This window comes from Triturus cristatus, chromosome 9 (assembly GCF_964204655.1).
Source record: "Triturus cristatus chromosome 9, aTriCri1.1, whole genome shotgun sequence".
Lineage (NCBI taxonomy): Eukaryota > Metazoa > Chordata > Amphibia > Caudata > Salamandridae > Triturus > Triturus cristatus.
The window spans coordinates 214329895-214350320 of record NC_140592.1 but is presented as its reverse complement, the minus strand read 5'-3'; the positions used below and the strand labels follow the sequence as shown (position 1 = coordinate 214350320).

General features: G+C 48.8%; 1 protein-coding gene across 1 annotated transcript in view; it reads right to left on the bottom strand.

The window, feature by feature from the left end:
* The window catches only part of ACOX2 (acyl-CoA oxidase 2), a 243585-nt gene that overhangs the window by 63030 nt on the left and 160129 nt on the right, over positions 1–20426 (bottom strand). The window contains exon 10 of the mRNA XM_085624741.1: positions 5715–5876. Within this exon, the coding sequence (XP_085480867.1) occupies positions 5715–5876 (162 nt within the window). The remainder of the gene's footprint in view (positions 1–5714; positions 5877–20426) is intronic.

Sequence of the window (20426 nt, the reverse complement as noted above, 5' to 3'; positions counted from 1 at the left end):
GATCACTCCCCTCTCTTGGTGAATTTGAGTCGTACCCGCAAGAGGGGGGACGGGCTGGAAGCAAAATGCGTGTAATTTGAGAGACAGAGAGGTGGCAGTGGGGATGAGGGTGGACTCTGAGCTATATTTTCAAGAAAACGAGCACTCTGTAACGTCCAAAACAACCCTCTGAGAGGCTTATAAAATGTTCCTCCGGGATAGCGCCCAGAACTGCATTGCATGTAAGAAGATTATACAGGTAGGAGCCTTGGAGGAAGTGGAGCGTAGGTTGTTGGAGGCAGAGGATAAGCTTGGCCCAGACCCTGAACCCTTAGAAAACTAACACTTCTGAGAGAGGAATACAAGTCCTTAGCACAGGAGGGAGCCAAGACCCATATGATGGCCTCCCTGCATCGCCTTTACAAAATCGGAGATAAAGCGGGTAAAACTTCTTGCCTGGCCTGGTAGAAGAGAGAAAGAACCTAGGTGGGTGCACCAAATTAGACTCCTGGGGGGGGGGGGGTGTTTGTTTGAGGGAAGGCTCTTGTGGATTCTGATAAAGCGATAGCAGAAACCTTTGCGCAATATTACGAGAACTTTTATGAGCCTCTGTGGCTCCAGGTCCGGTCCCATATTGACCAATATCTGCAGTCAATAACAATGCTGACCATTGATGCAGAGGAGAGAGGTGCTAAAAGCGGAGATTACCCTGGCAGATGTCCAATCAGACATTACTAAGCTTAAAGCAAATAGGACCTCCGGGTCCCAATGGGATTCCAGCTGAATTCTACATACGATTTTTGAGCCTTTTGGGACCCCATCTCCTAAATATGTTTCATGAAGCGGGAGACCGGGGCATTTTTCCTCCAGACCTGCGTCGGGCGATTATTGTGGTTATACCAAAAGGATGGACAGCCCAGGGAGTGGACTTCCCGATCTCTTTACTTAACATTGAGGTCAAAATCCTGGCCACTATTTTAGCAGCCAGACTGCTGAAAGTCATAACACCTTTGATTCACAGAGACCAGTCGGGATTCATGCCCGGGAAATCTATCCACTACAATCTCCGTAGAACCCACAATTGGCTAAATGATGTCTGGTCATGCCAGATCCCCCATTTATCCCTTGCATTAGATGGCAAAAAGGTGTTCGGTGTAGTACATTGGCCCTTCCTAGATAGTACTCCGGTTTAATTTGGGTTTGGTCCTCGCTACAGGAGATGGGTACAGCTACTATACCAGACACCTGTGGCAACAGTTCGGGTAAATGGAGTGGTTTCTATGGAATTTCCAATAGGTAGAGGCACACAGCAAGGTTGCCCATTGTCCCCCTCCTGTTTGCCCTAACAATAGAATCTTTAGCCAGTGTGGTTATGTCCCACCCTGACATTCATGGTTTCCAGCTCCCAGACGAGGTAGAGGTAGAGGAAATAATTTTGCTTTATGCGGGCGATATCCTCATGTATTTGACTGAGCCTGCCCGGTCTCTTCCCCTGACGTTACAAGTGTTTGTGGAATAAGGGAGGCATTCCAAATACTGTATCAACTGGGATAAGTCAGTGCTTTTTCCCCCCACATTTGGAGACCCAACGCTGATTAACCTACACTTCCCTCAGATTCAAATATCTGGGTATATTTATTACTCTAGACTGGGAAACATGCTGGGCTCGCAACCTTGGGAGTGTGAGCTGATCCTGTCGAGGAACAATGGAGCAAGCTGCCCCTCACACTCATGGGGAGAGCGGCTATGTTCAAAATGATGTCTTTACCCAAATTGCTTTACGTTCTGCACACATATTCAAAGCACAGAATGGCAGCAAGGTTTATTAACACTGCACTACCCAGTCTAGTCACTAATGTATTCTGGGGCAAAATAAAAATACATTTAAAAGAGAAAGGAAGGTTTGAGCCTGAGAGAAGCTTTATTTGGCAAATAAAAATAGCAGTGTAAAAACTGCAAATACAGCTGCAAGGGCAGGCCTAAAACATGTTTAAAGGGCTACTTAAGTGGGAGGCACAATCACTAAAATTAACTATGCCAATTGGGTGCAAGCCAATTCTACCATGTTTTAAGTAGATAGCACAAGCACTTAAGCACTGGTCCTAAAAGCCAACAAAAACTGGTTCAGAATACAGGAAGGTGGAGGCAAAATGTCTGGGGATGACCTTGCAGAAAGGGCCAAGTCCAACACATGGCACAAGACTTTCCACACACGAAAGTAGCTAAACAACAACAATTTATAGCTGCAAGGTGCTCCATTGTAATGCATGGCATGGTTAGCTGATCCTGGCTTTTTGTACTATAGCACTTTACTGCTGGGCTTAGTTAGCTCATATGTACATCCTTAACAGCAATATTTCAAGTCCAATGGGATGTGGGTAACAAAATCATGACTGAAAGTCTGACACTTGACAAGGGAACAATTGAAGGCTATGAGTGTCCACAAAACTATAGCAGCGCCACACGCTGAAAGCATCAGGCTTGAAGTGTTTTAGAATGCAGGGCTACAAATGAACCTGGTTAGTAAACATTTTTGCAAGTTCGCCAAGGTACTATGCTGTTGACACAGTAAATTACCATTTCAATGTAATAGTACTTAATAAAGAGTAGGTGAACAACCCTTCATCCAGCACTGTCCAGAATGTGTTCATTATCTCCTATTTTTCAAGGTAGACTCTCAGTTGCTGGCTTTCTTCTATAATCAGGCCCATATTTTCAGCCTCTGCTGTGGTCCTGCTCTACTTCTCATTTGATGCGATTTTAGATGCTTGATTCCAGTTCAGGGAAGACATTGCTTGGCAGTTCGGGCTGGACTGTTCCCATGAGGCACAGGGTCAAGACTGATTTGCATATGGCCATGTCTGAACTGGGGTGGCGTAGTGGGCAAAAGAACGATGGATTTAACCCAGATCTCTTGACTGGGGGAGAATGTCTGCATTGTCAGCATTCCGTCCATCATTTGTTTGTTGTAACGCTTTTCGCCCTAAGTGGGATGGGTATGCCCAGACGTGGGTCCCGTGCTCACTACGCCACTGGAGTCAAGCTATCCTGGCTGATGACAGCTGATAGCCAGAAACCGGTCCTAGGATGCTTGATTCCGGTCCAGGGAAGACATGGCTTGGCAGTTCGGGCTGGACTGTTCCCATGAGGCACAGGGTCAAGACTGATTTGCATATGGCCATGTCTGAACTGGGGTGGCGTAGTGGGCAAAAGAACGATGGATTTAACCCAGATCTCTTGACTGGGGGAGAATGTCTGCATTGTCAGCATTCCGTCCATCATTTGTTTGTTGTAACGCTTTTCGCCCTAAGTGGGATGGGTATGCCCAGACGTGGGTCCCGTGCTCACTACGCCACGGGAGTCAAGCTATCCTGGCTGATGACGGCTGATAGCCAGAAACCGGTCCTAGGATGCTTGATTCCGGTCCAGGGAAGACATGGCTTGGCAGTTCGGGCTGGACTGTTCCCATGAGGCACAGGGTCAAGACTGATTTGCATATGGCCATGTCTGAACTGGGGTGGCGTAGTGGGCAAAAGAACGATGGATTTAACCCAGATCTCTTGACTGGGGGAGAATGTCTCCATTGTCAGCATTCCGTCCATCATTTGTTTGTTGTAACGCTTTTCGCCCTAAGTGGGATGGGTATGCCCAGACGTGGGTCCCGTGCTCACTACGCCACTGGAGTCAAGCTATCCTGGCTGATGACAGCTGATAGCCAGAAACCGGTCCTAGGATGCTTGATTCCGGTCCAGGGAAGACATGGCTTGGCAGTTCGGGCTGGACTGTTCCCATGAGGCACAGGGTCAAGACTGATTTGCATATGGCCATGTCTGAACTGGGGTGGCGTAGTGGGCAAAAGAACGATGGATTTAACCCAGATCTCTTGACTGGGGGAGAATGTCTGCATTGTCAGCATTCCGTCCATCATTTGTTTGTTGTAACGCTTTTCGCCCTAAGTGGGATGGGTATGCCCAGACGTGGGTCCCGTGCTCACTACGCCACGGGAGTCAAGCTATCCTGGCTGATGACGGCTGATAGCCAGAAACCGGTCCTAGGATGCTTGATTCCGGTCCAGGGAAGACATGGCTTGGCAGTTCGGGCTGGACTGTTCCCATGAGGCACAGGGTCAAGACTGATTTGCATATGGCCATGTCTGAACTGGGGTGGCGTAGTGGGCAAAAGAACGATGGATTTAACCCAGATCTCTTGACTGGGGGAGAATGTCTGCATTGTCAGCATTCCGTCCATCATTTGTTTGTTGTAACGCTTTTCGCCCTAAGTGGGATGGGTATGCCCAGACGTGGGTCCCGTGCTCACTACGCCACTGGAGTCAAGCTATCCTGGCTGATGACAGCTGATAGCCAGAAACCGGTCCTAGGATGCTTGATTCCGGTCCAGGGAAGACATGGCTTGGCAGTTCGGGCTGGACTGTTCCCATGAGGCACAGGGTCAAGACTGATTTGCATATGGCCATGTCTGAACTGGGGTGGCGTAGTGGGCAAAAGAACGATGGATTTAACCCAGATCTCTTGACTGGGGGAGAATGTCTGCATTGTCAGCATTCCGTCCATCATTTGTTTGTTGTAACGCTTTTCGCCCTAAGTGGGATGGGTATGCCCAGACGTGGGTCCCGTGCTCACTACGCCACGGGAGTCAAGCTATCCTGGCTGATGACGGCTGATAGCCAGAAACCGGTCCTAGGATGCTTGATTCCGGTCCAGGGAAGACATGGCTTGGCAGTTCGGGCTGGACTGTTCCCATGAGGCACAGGGTCAAGACTGATTTACATATGGCCATGTCTGAACTGGGGTGGCGTAGTGGGCAAAAGAACGATGGATTTAACCCAGATCTCTTGACTGGGGGAGAATGTCTGCATTGTCAGCATTCCGTCCATCATTTGTTTGTGGTAACGTGTAGTGATTTTAGATGGAGCATCATTGGCACCATGAAATCTCTTACATGAAACCTACAGTGTGTTTGTGTGTGTATATATATACACACATATCAGTGCTTCTTTATTTCGAGTGGCATGGAACAATACATTTTTCAAGAAACTACAGAGCCAGAGTGTGCAGCATTGTTTTTGGACTGCTGGTGTGACATATATACATATATATATATATACATATATCTGGATTTAAGGCACAATGGTCACTTTGCAGGTCATCTGTGGGCCGATTTTGATGGACATTTGGACTCCATCCCATCGGGGAATAATGCAGGCTACATGGACACTACATATCCCAGCGTGCACAGGGAACTCATTTGAGTAGCCCATTGGAGGGCGGATATCCAATCCCAGCAGGCATGGGGAACTCATTTGAGTAGCCCATTGGAGGGCGGTTATTTAAATAAAGATGTATGTAGCATTGCAAATGAAAGCCTATGATTAAGGAATTGTTTCCAAAACGCGTCAGGCTGGTTTGGATGTCTGAAGTGACCGCTGATACCTGTGGATGATTTTTTGCCTCCCGAGTGCGCCCTGAGCACCTGTTTTTTGATTTTTTATATATATTTATTTTTTACATATATCAGCATACACATCACCATACAAGGTATGTCAAATACATTTTTAAAATAATGGAAAAAGACAACTGTGATACTGCAGCCTATTTTCAAATCTACAAAACAGTTCCAAGAAGTTGAATGGTAAGACAGAAACTTGTATAATTCTCCTCAACTTCATATGGAAACCCGGAAAAAGAACTATTAACATCATTGGATATAGCACTCACCTATAAGCTCTGTGTTCATAGGCTTCAACGTAAATTTCAGGATTTAGAAAATCCAGTTTATTCTTGGCCCGGCATTTCTTGGCTCTAGGAGAAGTGAAGTAGATCACAGACTGAGGAAGCGCCTGACCAGCCTGAGCCGCTGCACAACATTTGATCAAAAACCTGGGAAAAGATCAAACATGTTTATGTTATGTGGTGGCTTGCAGTCTCAGGGAACCTTCAGCAACAATGGAGAATTGTGGATTGACAGTAAAACAAATCTTTAGGAAGATTTGTTTTCAGAAATTGGAAGTAAACATCAACTTCACAGTGATGCATAAAAAGGTAGCTGGAAGAAAATACACAGACAGTGCCAAAGTGGATTATCTATCCCTGCTGGAAAGCTACAGTGTATCTAGTAAATAGCCTACTGTACTGTAGTTGTGCTTTCCCCATAATTAATTGTATTTTTAATAGCTCTTTAATGAATTTTCATAATTATAAAGGTGATATTTACATGTTCGATGCAAAATCATGCGCAACATGTTAACATATCCATTGATGCACACAATATTCAGTAAGGAGATATGGAACATTAATAGAAAGAAATACAGAAATGAACCGAGAAACTAGACCACATCACAACGTTTCAGTTAATAACCGCCACCAAAGAGATCTGTGAATCGATGATTAATCAAACCTATTTATATCCGCACAGACACCGACCTCTGTAGTTGCATCCAGCTCTATACTCTTGGGAAAACCAAAATATTTAATTAAGGCGCCCAAACTGTGCAGTCATCTTTATCTAGTCATACAAAGTCAGTGATACATGTAACAAGTATAGTATAAGGGGAGCGCCACGTATCATAGGGGCATCTCATCTGACTTAGCCTATATTGCCAGGAGTTTGGCATACCATTCCGTTATCATCGAACCCTCCTATCTTTGCTGTCGTAAGAGGGCCAATACTCTGATTTCAGGAGCTATCCATTTAAGTAGATCCCATAGCCATTTTTGATTTGTAGGGGCTGTCGAAGCCTTCCACTGTATTGCAATAGTGTGTTTACCAACCCTTGACCCTGCTAGGTAGGTCGCTCCCCCTCCACAATTCACCGTCTGTGTGTCCTTGCCCCAGCTGCTGAGGAAGTTTCGAGGCCCTTCTCCACCCGCAGGTTACCACCTGCGCCTCATCCCTGGTGGCCAGTGGTAGGCAGTAGGTTTGTATCACCATGTGTATCTTATTGTATTGCCTATTGTTATTAGGTGTCTGTGACTGCTGTTGTCTGTCTTCCCCTGGTGCCTGTACTTGGTCTGTGCGCTCTTTTCCTTCTGTTCCCCTCACTGTCCCCGTGTTTCTCTGCCCGTTTTTGCATTCTGTCCCCTTCGTTGCCCCCGTAATTCTGTGCCCTCTTTTCCTTCTGTTCCCCTCGCTGTCCCAGTGTTTCTCTGCCCGTTTTTGCATTCTGTTCCCTTGCTGCCCCTATAATTTGGTGCCCTTCTGCCTTCTGCTCCCTTTGTCGCCCCTCACCGCTCCCGCCGCTGCGTCCCCGCCCCCCTGACCGCCCATTCGCTGCCCCTGCCCTCCCTCCCACCTCCCCATATATGGCGGCCGCTGGCGCGCCGAAGGCACGCCTAAGGCGCGCCTAAGGCAAGCCCGTCTGCACCCAACCGCGCCCAGCGCCAGAACCCCTGGTCCCCGCGCCCACCATGACGACCGCTGCCGCTACAATGCCAGCACACTCCACGCTCTCAACTCCGGATGGACCCACACCTGCTTCAAAGCCGCACCGAAACGCACACAGGGTCCCTTCACCTGCCGGAACTGCAGCTACACCAGCCTCAGAGCCGCCGAACCACCCGCCAAGAAAGGCCACAATCACCTCCGATGCATCCTACTGAACACTCCGCACGCAAACATGCCGTCGAGCTCTGGGACCTGCTTGACATTTCGTCTTCCTGACAGACCTGGATGAACAACTCCTCCGCACCCGACATCGCCATTGCCATCCCAGACGGCTACAAGGTCACCCGCAGATACCACCCCAACGAAGTCGGAGGAGGAATCACCATCGTCCAAAAGAACAGCATCAGGGTCTCGACCAGCACCGAAGACACTCTCAGCACTGCCGAACAAATGCATTTCCAGATCCACACAGACCCCAACTCCACCCTCAGAGGCACCCTCGTCTACAGACCCCCCGGACCCCGACCCCAGTTCAGCGACTCCATCAGCACGCACGCCCTGATCTCCACCGACTACATCCTCCTCTGAGACCTGAACTTTCACCTTGAGAACAACAACGACAGCAACTCCACCACCCTGATCGATAACCTCGCCAACCTCGGACTGAGGCAACTCGTCACGCCGCCTACCCACTCCGCCAGCCACACGCTCGACCCAGTCTTCTCCTCAAGCTCCCACATCTCCTTCAGCCACACCACCGAACTCCCCAAGACTGATCACCGCTGCATCCACTTCACCTTCCAGAAACCCACCACACACCAACGCACCCAACAGATCCCCCGCCGCTGCTGGAGCAAAATCACCGAAGACCAACTACACGCAAACCTTGCTCTCAGCCCACCCACCGAACCCTCCAACACCGACGACGCTGCCCACAGCCTCAGACGCTGGATCGACGACTGCGCCAACACCCTCGCCCCGCTGAAGAAACTCTCCTACAGAGACACCAGCAAGAGGGCCAGCTGGTTCACCCCAGAACTCCTAGCCTCCAAGCAAGCCTGCCGGAAACTAAAGAAGAAATGGCACCGTGAGCAGACTCCGGACAGACACGCAGCCCACATCCGCAACAACCATCACCTCATCCGGACTGCCAAGAGGACCTCCTTCAAAGATCGCCTCGACAACAACGCACACAATAGCAAGGAGCTCTTCAACATCGTGAAGGAACTTTCCAACCCCAGCTCCAACACCAACGACATCCCGCCGTCGCAAGCCCTGTGCGACTCCCTCGCCATTTTTTCCACCGCAAGATAGCAGACATCCACGACATCTTCAACACCCAGACAGCCCCAACAGACATCAACACAAAAGACTCTCCGCACACCATCGACCACGACCCCCTGCTAGCCTGGGCAAACGTGAGCCTCTATGACACCATCAAGACCATGAGCACAATCCACTCCGGCACCCCGTCAGACCCATTCTCGCACCACATCTTCAACAAAGCCAGCAGCTCCATCGCAACCCATCTGCGCAACGTCATCAATCTCTCCCTCGAGACGGCGACCTTCCCAGAGAGCTGGAAACACGCCGAGATCAACGCCCTACTGAAAAAACCCAAGGCGGACCCAAGAGACCTCAAGAACTTCCGGTCCATCTCTCTGCTTCTGTTACCGGCCAAGGTCATCGAGAAGATCGTCAACAGACAGCTAACCTGATACCTTGAAGAAAACAGAATCCTGGACCCTTCCCAGTCAGGGTTCTGCAGCAACCACAGCACCGAGACTGCCCTCATCGCCGCCACCGACGACATCAGGACCCTGCTGGACAACAGTGAGACTGCGGCCCTCATCCTCCTGGACCTCTCTGCCGCCTTCGACACCGTCTGCCACCGCACACTACGCGCACACCTTCACGCTGTAGGAACCCGAGACAAGGCTCTGGAATGGACCACCTCCTTCCTCTCCGGAAGAACCCAGAGCCTCCACCTCCCCCCATTCCGATCTGAAGCCTCCAAGATTATCTGCGGCATACCCCAGGGTTCTTCCCTCAGCCAGACACTTTTCAACATTACATGGCCCCGCTCACACACATCGCCCGACAGCACGACCTCAACATAATCTCCTACGCCGACGACACTCAACTGATCCTCTCCCTCACCAAGGACCCCATCACCGCTGTTGGACTTGGCCCTTCTGGCAGGTTCGCCCCTGAACTTTGGTCTTAAGCTCTGACATATTGGTAGTGATTTTTGGCCTCTGCGCTCTTTAGCACTGTAGCCCAGTGTAAAGTGCGTGAGCTCTCTGAGTGCGTGTGGTGAGATAGGCCTGCCCTCCCATAGGAATGCATGGGGGATATGTGTGTCCATGGTAATTCCTGATGTGAGTGGAGTGCAGGGTCGAGTTTAGTATGTGCGAACTCGTGAGAATAAATGCTGCGCAATGGTGTGTGCAGATTTATGGTAACTAGTGGAGAAGTGCCACTTCTAGAAGTTGGCCTTTCTGTGTACTGTGTGTCTGCCTGCCTGATGTGGAGTGCATGTCTGGTTTGTGATTGACAGGAGCTGAGAGGGCTGGGGAATTCCAGGAGCCAGGGTGAGTCTGCCCGGTGGTGAATGGAGAGATCAGCATGTAGATGGGAGGGAGGAGTTGCACCTGGGACCTGAATAGGACTGTGCCTTCCCTCCACAATGCTGGCTCCGCCCCCTGTGGTGCGTCTGAGCACCTAGCCTGTCCTGTGAAAGGGAGAGAGGAGCTGAGCAAAACAAAGCGCTCAGGAGCTCCCCTGAACCAGTTGTATCTGGTTCTCCCATTGCCTACAGTTTTAGACAAAGGATTTAGCTGTATAAATAAGGGGCTGAGTCCCCAAGTAAATGTTCTTGTTCTGGACTTGAATCTACCAGGGGTGTACTGCTGCTGGGGCTCAGGGGAAGGCTTGCCTCCCTGGGTCCTGCCCTGCCCCTGGATGTCTGATGGACTTGTTGGACCAGTTGCTTTATTCTTGCTTTTGCCAAGGTTTTGATACTGCCTTAGAGCCTGGGGGCTGAGCAGCGTGGCGCTGCGGCCCTTGCCGAGGGATTCCCCCTCGTAGGGATTCCCCCCCTCCTTGTGGGCTTTTGCGGGTGCCCACTCCGCTTATTCCGCTTATTTTTGCTTTGATTTAGCAGGAGCCCACCCTGCTTTATGTTCTTACTTACGAGGGAGCCCACCCCTCATTTTGATGACATTGAGAAATTCACCGCCGCGGCCCTCGCGGAAAACAGGAAGTCAGGCCCGCGCCGCCTGACTGCGGGCGAGGCCTGGGGTGTTCGACTTCCGCTTCCCCATGCCGGGGGGAAGCCGTGCCACGCCGCGTAGATGGCTGATGGCAGCGTGGGGCTCCCAGAGGTGAAGGGAAGCCCTGCGCCACAGAAAAAGGCACCCGCCGCCAGCAAGGCTCTCGAGAGGGAGAGAGAGCCCCGCCCGTTGCCTCGATGAAACCCGCCGAGGCTCCCGTGAGCGATGGAGAGCCCCGGCAGACCGCGAAGAAGAGACCGCGTCCCCCGCCGCCTCTGCAGAGCAGCCTGGTGAGTAGAGCTGCCTGGAGGGAGGGAGGGCGCCAGATAGAGGCACCCAGTCAGAGCGGCCCCGTTCGTGCAGCAGGCCGCTCCAACATGGCGGTAACTGTTTAAAGGGCCCCCATGGGAGTCCAGAGGTCCCGTGGGCCCAGGCCCTCCAGTTCCCTTTGGGGGAGGCCGGGAAGATAGGCACACGGTGCCCATTTGGTGCGCGGGCTCGCAGTTGCAGGCCGCTCCGACAGCGGGGCATCTTTTGGTTTAAGAGCCCGCGTGGCCCTAGTGATGGGCAGATTGATCCTCAGAGCCGGATGGCTCCACCGTCCCTCAGTATTTGTTGTAGAGCCCAGATGGCTCCAACCAAGGGGACCCATAATTGTTTCCAGGGCCAGAAGAGCCCGTGTCCTTTTCCCCCAGTGCTTGGGGACATGTTTTCTTTCCAGAGCCTGATGGCTCCAACGTTGGGCACATCTATTTCCAGGGCCAGTAAGAGCCCCTGCCCACATCTTGATATTTACAGCTGTGCAGCAATTAGTGCCAGCTGCATCGTTTAGGCCCCCATGTTATGGTTCTCAGCTACCCAGCAAGTAGTGGGTAGCTGCAACGTTTAGGCCTGCGCAGATTGCGCACCCTTCACTTCAGCTGCTAGGCAGCAGCCCTGACATTCTGGACACAGGGTGTTTGAGCCCCCCTTTGGGATGGCCAGTTGGCCAGGAGGATTGTTAGGTTTATAGGGCGCCAGGCCCTACTGTGATTTTGGATGATAGGAAATGTGATGAATGTAGAATAATTTACGCACCCTGTGTTGATACCTCTAAATGTGTTTTATGATTATGAGGTTGGTTCGCATATTATGGTTTATACTAGTGAGATTTATTTCCTAATGTAGTTATACTTAGGGTCTAATGTGTTTTAGACTTATGAAAGAATTGCATAATGGGTTTATTCTGGTGAGGTTGGCGCAGAATGTAATTTGCGCCTGATGGGATGCTGTGCATAATGTAGTTTATGTTACAGGCCGATGCTAAGTACAGTGATTACCAGTAGTTACTGGTTGTGTTCTATGTTTATGATAAGTTCTACATTTACTAAGTTCACTTTGTGATGGTACTGACAGTGGTCCAGTTGGCCCTGTCAGGTGTAAATAATCCCTTGTAAATATTGCCCAGTGCCAGTTGGCACAGTGTATAATATGTGCTTACTATTCTAATGTGTTTTAATAATACAAAGGCTATTTTTTATATATAACCTTGTGTGGAGTTTATTTTGTGCCTGGGATTTTGTTGCTGTGTGCGTGCGCAAATGCTTTACACATTGCCTCCGGGATAAGCCTGACTGCTCGTGCCAAGCTACCAAGGGGGTGAGCAGGGGTTATCTTTGGTGTGTAACTCCCTTGCCCTAACTAGAGTGGTGGCTTCTGCCTGGCTTTGGCGCAAGCCTTAGCCAACCAGAAATCCCATTTCTAACAACCGCCAAATCCAACCTCCACGAAGGAATAAAGGCCGTCGCCGACTGGATGAAGATCAGCCGACTGAAGCTGAACACGGACAAGACGGAGGTCCTCATCCTCGGCTCCAACCCTTCAGCCTGGGATGACTCCTGGTGGCCGACGGCACTGGGGGCAGCCCCAACACCCACCGACACGCACGCAAACTGGGAATCATCCTCGACTCAACGCTCTCCATGACCAAACAAATCAACGCCGTCTCCTTCTCCTGCTTCAACACCCTCTGCATGCTTCGCAAGATCTACAGGTGGATCCCGATTGACACTAGAAGAACAGTCACCCAGGCCCTCGTCAGCAGTAGACTCGACTACGGAAACGCCCTCTATGCGGGAGCCCCGACCAAGCTCATCAAACGACTGCAACACATCCAAAACACTTCTGCATGACTGATCCTCAACGTACCACGCCACAGCCACATCACCCCTCCACCTGAGAAACCTGCACTGGCTCCCCGTCAAGAGGATATCCTTCAAGCTACCAGCCTACAGATGACTTTCCTTCTACATCCCCAACCGCCAACCTCACACTCGCCACCGTCCCTAGCATCCGAAGAACAACCACCGGTGGGAGATCCTTCTCCCACCTCGCCGCCGAAACCTGGAACACCCTCCCACAGAGCCTACGACAGACTCAAGACCTGCTGACCTTCAGGAAACTACTCAAGACCTGGCTGTTTGACCAGTAGCGCCCCCCCCCCCCCTCCTAGCGCCTTGAGACCCTTGCGGGTATGTAGTGCGCTCTACAAATGATTGATTGATTGACCATAAATGATTGATTGATTGATTGACCAATCAGTAAAGCCAAATCAACAAATCTGTGTACCGCCTTAGTTTGTTTGGGTCTAGTGAGAGGTCCCAAAAGACATTTTGCCATGTACATATCTAGACGTCGCTCTGTGAAGTCATGAATTGCAGGCTTCATTATCAAACAATCCCTGGCACACGCATCGTCCAAGGACCCGCACATATTCTTTTTATTTCGCCCACAAAGTTCCTCGTCCCGTATAGACCACTGGTACCTTACACCACAGTTGCTACTGGATGTACGGGACATTGAATATTTACCCCACAAGATATCAGACCAGATATCAAGGTCCTCCTTGTATTAAATTTCTCCTTACTCCCTAAACAGCGACCATTATGGAGGTTCCCCTCCTCTGCCCTCTTATATCCAGTGTTTCGTAGCGAGGTGGGTGACACCATTAGAGAATATTTTGAACTTAACGAAGGCACGTTCACAACTGACACTCTGGGATGCCTTCAAGGCAGTGGTATGCGGAGTCAGCATCTCCAAGCATGCTGGCGTACTCCGCTCTATTCGGGGTGAGCTAGGTAAAATAGAACAGAAACTAAAGGATACAGACGCGGCTGCCCTTACGGATCCCTCGCTGGCGTCTTTCCGTGCCCGCTCAGCTCTGATGGTGGAGATCAATGATGCAGACGCCAGGGAGGTCAAGTACCTTGGTAAATAACCTATGGCCCGGGTGTATGGGTAGGGTGAAAGGCCAGGTAGGACACTTGCCTGGCTCCTCCGACCACAATATCAATCGACATATATCACACATTTAGGAACAGACATGGGTGGGTCATTGATTACCAGCGCCGACATCTCGGAGGCTTTATTAGCCTACTATAAGCGACTGTATGAAACACGAGATCCTCCCGGAGGGCAAGCTCATAATGGAATATTTGCAGGAAATAGCCATGGTTTGGCTTGAGGATGAGCAGCATGATTTCCTGGCATCCCCGATTGATGCCGATGAGGTTAAGCAGGCTATAAAAGACCTAGCCAGCAGTCGAGCCCCCGACTCCGACGGTCTCACTGGAGATTCGTATAAAGCTTACCAAGATATACTCGCTCCACGGTTGATTGAGGTTTACGCTGAAGCCCTAGAATGTGGCTCCCTCTCTCGGACCATAGTCACATTGCTTCTTAAAGCGGTCAAACCACCCATTCAATGCCAGTCGTACAGATCATTGTCATTATTAAACCAGGACTACAAAATTCTCGCTAAAATTCTAGCCACCTGTCTTTCGTTATTAGTTGATACTATATTATGCTCGTTTCAAGCAGGTTTTGTTCCTGGCAGGTCCATGATGCTCAATCTGCGTGTGGTTTGCTCGGTGAGGAACCAGAGGGAGCCGAAACGCCCAGCGGCAGTTGTGCTGCTGGATGGCGAGAAGGCATTTGATTCTTTAGAATGCTCCTTTTTAGGTCGAGGACTACCGGTCTGCCGAAGGCAGAACCGGAAGTCGGAAGATTTAATGTTTCCTAGAGTGGCTATTTAGCCCGCCTCTCTTTTTGCTTCTCCTCCATTGGCTGGCTTCCTAAACGGAGGCCCGCCATTGGAGGAGAGAGCCGTCCCTCCAAATAGGCTCCGTCTTTTTCAGATTCGGGGGCGTGTTCCTTGCTGTTCTTTCCACTTTTTAGCCACGCCCTTTTAGAACGGCAGGAACACGCCCCCGAATCCGAAAAAGTTTCGAAGTTTCCATCCGCCATTTTTTTTGCTATCGTTTGGCCGGCCGTGAGGATCTTCTTGCTGTTGTGCGTCGAGGACATGAGGTAATGCCTTTTCTCCTTTCCTCTCCTCGCCGTTTAAAATGATTCTAGTTTTGTATTTCTTGATGGATATTAAGCGACAATGACGCATCCTGAGTTGCATAATAAACAATAAACGGAAATAAGACCGAGGTGCTTGTCGTAGGGGGAGACCGATCGGCGTGGACGTCGGCATGGTGGCCTCCATGCCTTGGCTCAACACCTATCCCATGCCTGAAAGCAAAGAACTTGGGCATTTGGTTCGACTCCGACCTGACCTTCGGCCCTCAGATCAACCGGGTGGTCGGATCATGCTTTGGGACCCTCAAAAGTCTCAGGAAGGCATTGAAGTTTTTACCTGTAAAGGCCCGTCAAACCCTTGTGCATGCACTAGTCACCTCAAAGATGGACTATGGCAACCTCCTCTATCTAGGGACTCCGAAGAAGAATCTGAGCCGTTTACAGGTCCTACAGAATGCCGCTGCCAGGCTAGTACTTAGACTACCCAGAAGAGCCGCATCCTCGGTGGCCCTTCGGTCCTTGCACTGGCTCCCGATCAGAAGTAGGGTTGATTTCAAAGTACTCTGCATGTGCCATCGGATCATCAACGGGAGGTCTCCTCTCCCTTTGAAAGGACTGTTGACGCCTTATGAACCGTCCCGCTCCCTCAGATCCTCTGGCTCGGGACGCCTTGTTGTCCCCAAGGTGTCCAGAGCACGGATGGGCGGAAGATCCTTTAGGTACCTTGCAGCCGTCAGATGGAACACATTACCCTTAATATTGCGTCTCGAACCATCTGAACAAATCTTTAGAGCCAAGCTCAAAACTACACTATTCGAACAGTAAAGTATTCCACTTCTGTAGGTTCCAGTTAGCAGCCGCTCCTTAGCGCGGGGACACGCCGCTGTGCGTCACCAAGCGCTTTACAAAACTCCCTAAATAGAAATAAATAGAAATAGAAATAAAGCATTGGGCCGCCTGAAAAGGGACATTCATTTTCCCGTGTAGCCCTCCCTCTTTCTTTGTCAAAAATGCTGGCATTATGCTTTTCGTACAAGACAAGGGTCATTGAACAAACTAAAGCAATGCGAGGGAATAATATTATTCATATAATCAAAGTTGATTGTAAAACATAATCCTCCGCCATAAAATGTAGTGCCACGAAAAGCGGCCCGGGAGCCTCGAAGCACGTGTATTCCTGTGGTCACGACTTTTTTTTGGCACAATGAGTCGGGTAGTAGTTGATGAAAAACAATACATTTTTAAATGATTCTCGAGAAAATGTCTACTTAAAGGATCAGAGAAGATAATATTTGGATAATGCAGGTACCCCCCCCCCCCCAACCAGCCACCGTTTTGCTTATAGGATGTGGCGCCGGAGGGGGTAGTCCTTCCTTTTGGGGTGCAGCCGCAGCACTTCCGCATGTTTTCTGTATTTACCACAAACGCCACCCTCTCTCGCAGTAGAATAGGAGTAACGGGATTGGAAAAAGCACCTTCACGTGTCGTCTGTCCGGCTTTGTTGAGCAGTGCACCCTTCACCCCCATGCTCATTACTAATTGAAGGAGCACGAGTGTTGGTCACAGCCTAGGTCGACCTAGGAAACTACACGCGCTGCACCCCCTGTTAGAGATGAAAACATCTCGGATGAGAGAACACAGAGGCCCGCCCGACTTTACCCAGGATTTAAATCTGAGGACCATTCTGGTGTTTATAGAACACAGGAATCGCACATGACATGCTATGACAGAGATTGCAAATATAGCCACTTGGACAGATTCTTTGGCGGGCAGACTGCCGGGTGGATGCAGGGATTGGCGGGGAGAGAAATAAAAAAATCGGTAGATTTGTAGTCTGATTCTTAGACGGTTAATATATTCATAGGTTCTTAAAAGTGACAGCTGAAAATAGTTGGTTGTATGGACAGAAATACATAGATTGGAGTGCATAAATACACGTAGAGAGGCATAACTAGAAAATAATACATAAATAGATAAATGGAGTAGATAGAGGTATTGTATTGCAACATTTATATAGCGCTTACTATCGCTATATGGGGCGCGAAGCGCTTGCTACATTATACTTACCTAGACAGGCATACATAGATAGTGCACATATAAATGTAGATAGTCCTAAGTAGTAAATAGATGGATACATAGTTGAATACATGGATAGATAGTCCTAAGTAGATGGGTATAATAGACAGACGAATAGAATGGAGTGCATTGATGCTTTTAGATAGTCAAAGTAGATAGGCATACACAATGGCTAAAGAGAGTGGGGTGCACAGAATCATGTATAGACAAACGTAGGTAGGCATACATGGATAGATAAATAAAGCGAAGTGCATAGATACATGCAGACACACGTGGAAAGGTATACATAGATGTATACATAGTTGAATAAATGGGTTGATAGTCGTAGGCAGATGGGTATAACTGACAGACGAATAGAATGGAGTGCATTGATGCTTTTAGGTAGTCATAAGTAGACAGGCATAAACAATGACTAAATAGAGTCGAGTGCACAGAATCATGTATAGCCAAACGTAAATGGGCATACATAGATAAATCGAGTGAAGTGCATAGATATATGTAGACACACGTAGATAAGTATACATGGATGGATAAATAGACTGGAGTGCACAGATATATATAGAAAGATATCGATATATGGACGAACAGATACACGTAGAAAGATCTAAACATATGGATAAATACAGTGGATTGTGCAGATTCTACACGTAGAATGATATAAAATATGTGGATGAATACAGTGGAGTGCATAGATGAAGACAGACATGTGGATAAGCATAAATGGATAAATAGATTGGAGTGCACAGATTCATTTAGATAGACAAATGTAAATAGGCATAAATAGATAGATAAATGGAGTGAAGTGCATAGATATATGTAGACATACGTGGATAGGTATGGATGGATACATTGAGTGGAATGCATAGATATATGTAGAAATATATAAATGTATGAAGACTAGAGAGATTGCATAGATGTAGATGGAAGTTTATGTATATGCATAAATAGATGAATAAATAGAGTGGAGTGCGCACGTAGACAGATATATATGGGTGAATAGAGCGGAGTGCATAGATGTAGATACACTTTTTGTGGATAGGCATAAATAGATGACAGACAGACCTCAATCACTCTCTATCTCTCTACCTCACTCTTTCTATCTCACTAACTCACTTTCACTCTCTCTTTCACTACCTCTCTCTATCTCACTACATCACAACATCACTCTATGCTTATATATCACTACCTCACAACATCCCTCTCCCTCACTACCTCACTCTTTCACTACCTCACTCTATCTCACTACCTCACTCTCTATCTACCTCACTCTCTCTCACTACCTCACTCTTTATTTCAATACCTCACTCTCTCTCTCTATCTCACAACCTCACTCTCTCTCTGCTAATGCAATAGGTATCACATATGCAAAAAAAAGCTAATGCCAATAGAAATGACAATGCCATTTATTTAGGGATACAAAAATGATAAAAAAAATAATGAGCAATACCAATAGCTCTACCTATAATATTGCCGAGACCATTGCATTGTAAATGCTTGTTATATGCTGTGATGCAAGAACTAGGTATACCCATGGGTTATTTGAATTTGGTCCGCCTTCTGTATTCCAATCCAACTGCCCATTGAAGGTGAACGGGATACTTACGAAAATTCCCTTTGTCACGAGGCACTAGACAGAGGTGCCCATTGTCCCCCCTTTTGTTCATTGTTGCTATGGATCCCCTTGCCCGCTACATACAGGAGCGTCATCTTCACAGGGGCTTGCAACTACATGCGGGCCCACTCACTGCTTCCTTTTACGCGGATGATGCTATTCGTTCAGCAACCGGCTGAGAACCTTCCCCCATTTCTGCGGAAAATAGTTCGCTTTGGGGTACACTCGGGATTGGTCATAAATTGGACAAAGTCAGAAATGTTTCTGTTAATCCCTGCAACTACCCAGGTAGATATAGAATTCTCCTTGCATTGGTGTACTGACCCCCCTAAGTATCTTGGAATCTATCTGCACTGTAACGCCGCAGAGGTCATTCGCCTTAGTTATGGGCCGGAGACTGATCAGCTTACAACACAGGTCGATAGATGAACTAAGCTCCCTCACCGGCTGGATTGCCATATTTTAAATGGTTGTTTTACCACGACTATTATATTTATTCTTAAGTATTCCAATTGCTTTGACTGCGTCGTCTTTTGATACCCTGCGTACCATGTTGACGCCACTAGTGTGGGTGGGCAAGCAACCACGAATAAGCTGGAATAAGCACTTTTCATGTCCAGATTGGACTATTGCAACGCCATGTTTCTGGGCACTGACAAATTTCAGGTCAGAAAGCTCCAATCCCTGCAGAATGCCGCGGTTCGGGTAATTCTCAACTTACCCAGGGGCTGCTCCACCTCAGCGGGAAGGAATTTCCTCCACTGGCTCCCGGTTCAACAAAGGATTGAAGTCAAAGCACTCTGCCTGGTGCATCGGGCTCGTTTTGGCGGGGGCGCGAATGATGGGACCGATAGGTTTCCACCGCACATTCCACCCCGTGCTTTGCGGTCGGCCAATCTTGGCCTTATCCGTATTCCCAGATACAAACTTGCTAGATGGGGCGGCAGCTCCTTCGCCATCTGTGCAGCCAGGCTGTGGAACCAACTGCCTGTGGAGTTGGGACTCCAACCTGGCTATGCTCTCTTCAGAAAAAAGCTCAAACATCGCCTATTCCAGGCCCAACTTTAATTCACTTTCCTGCATATCACTCACACCATAGCGCCAAGACACCATTTGGTATTCGAGCGCTTTATAAGCCTTTTTATACTTATACTTAATATGCTTACAATGCCATATGAGCGGGTGGTTTTGGAGTTCCGGATTTTTACCTATATTACCTGGTGGCGCAAGTTCATTTCACATACTATTGGTATCATCCAGATGCTCACATACAGTACCTCAGACCTGAGAGATCCCAGGTTTATCCAAACTCACTCCTGTCGATTCTACCGCAGGGTCTCCCACGTTGCCCCACTGAAATACAGATGCTGTCTACAACTTGCTGGGCGTTGAACAAATTACATCGATATTTGCAGTATGAGCTTCGATATTCTTCTTATACACCATTGATTGACAATGCGTGGATACCCCCTGCCACCGAAACTCTTACTAAAAAGATGGTAGAAAAATTAAGGCTTCGTACAGTGGGGGACCTGTTTAAAGACTCTCGTCCATGCAGTCACTGACTTGGCATCACGTGCAGCTACTACTTATATGGACAGGTTTCTCCTCCACAGAGTGCATGGCGCTTTGACTAGCACTTTACCCGATGCTGGAGTAGAACCAGAAGACTTTCCTCCTCTCACACTAGTAATTAACTCCTCAGATAATTCTCATCTCGTCTCCCGCCTGTATCACCT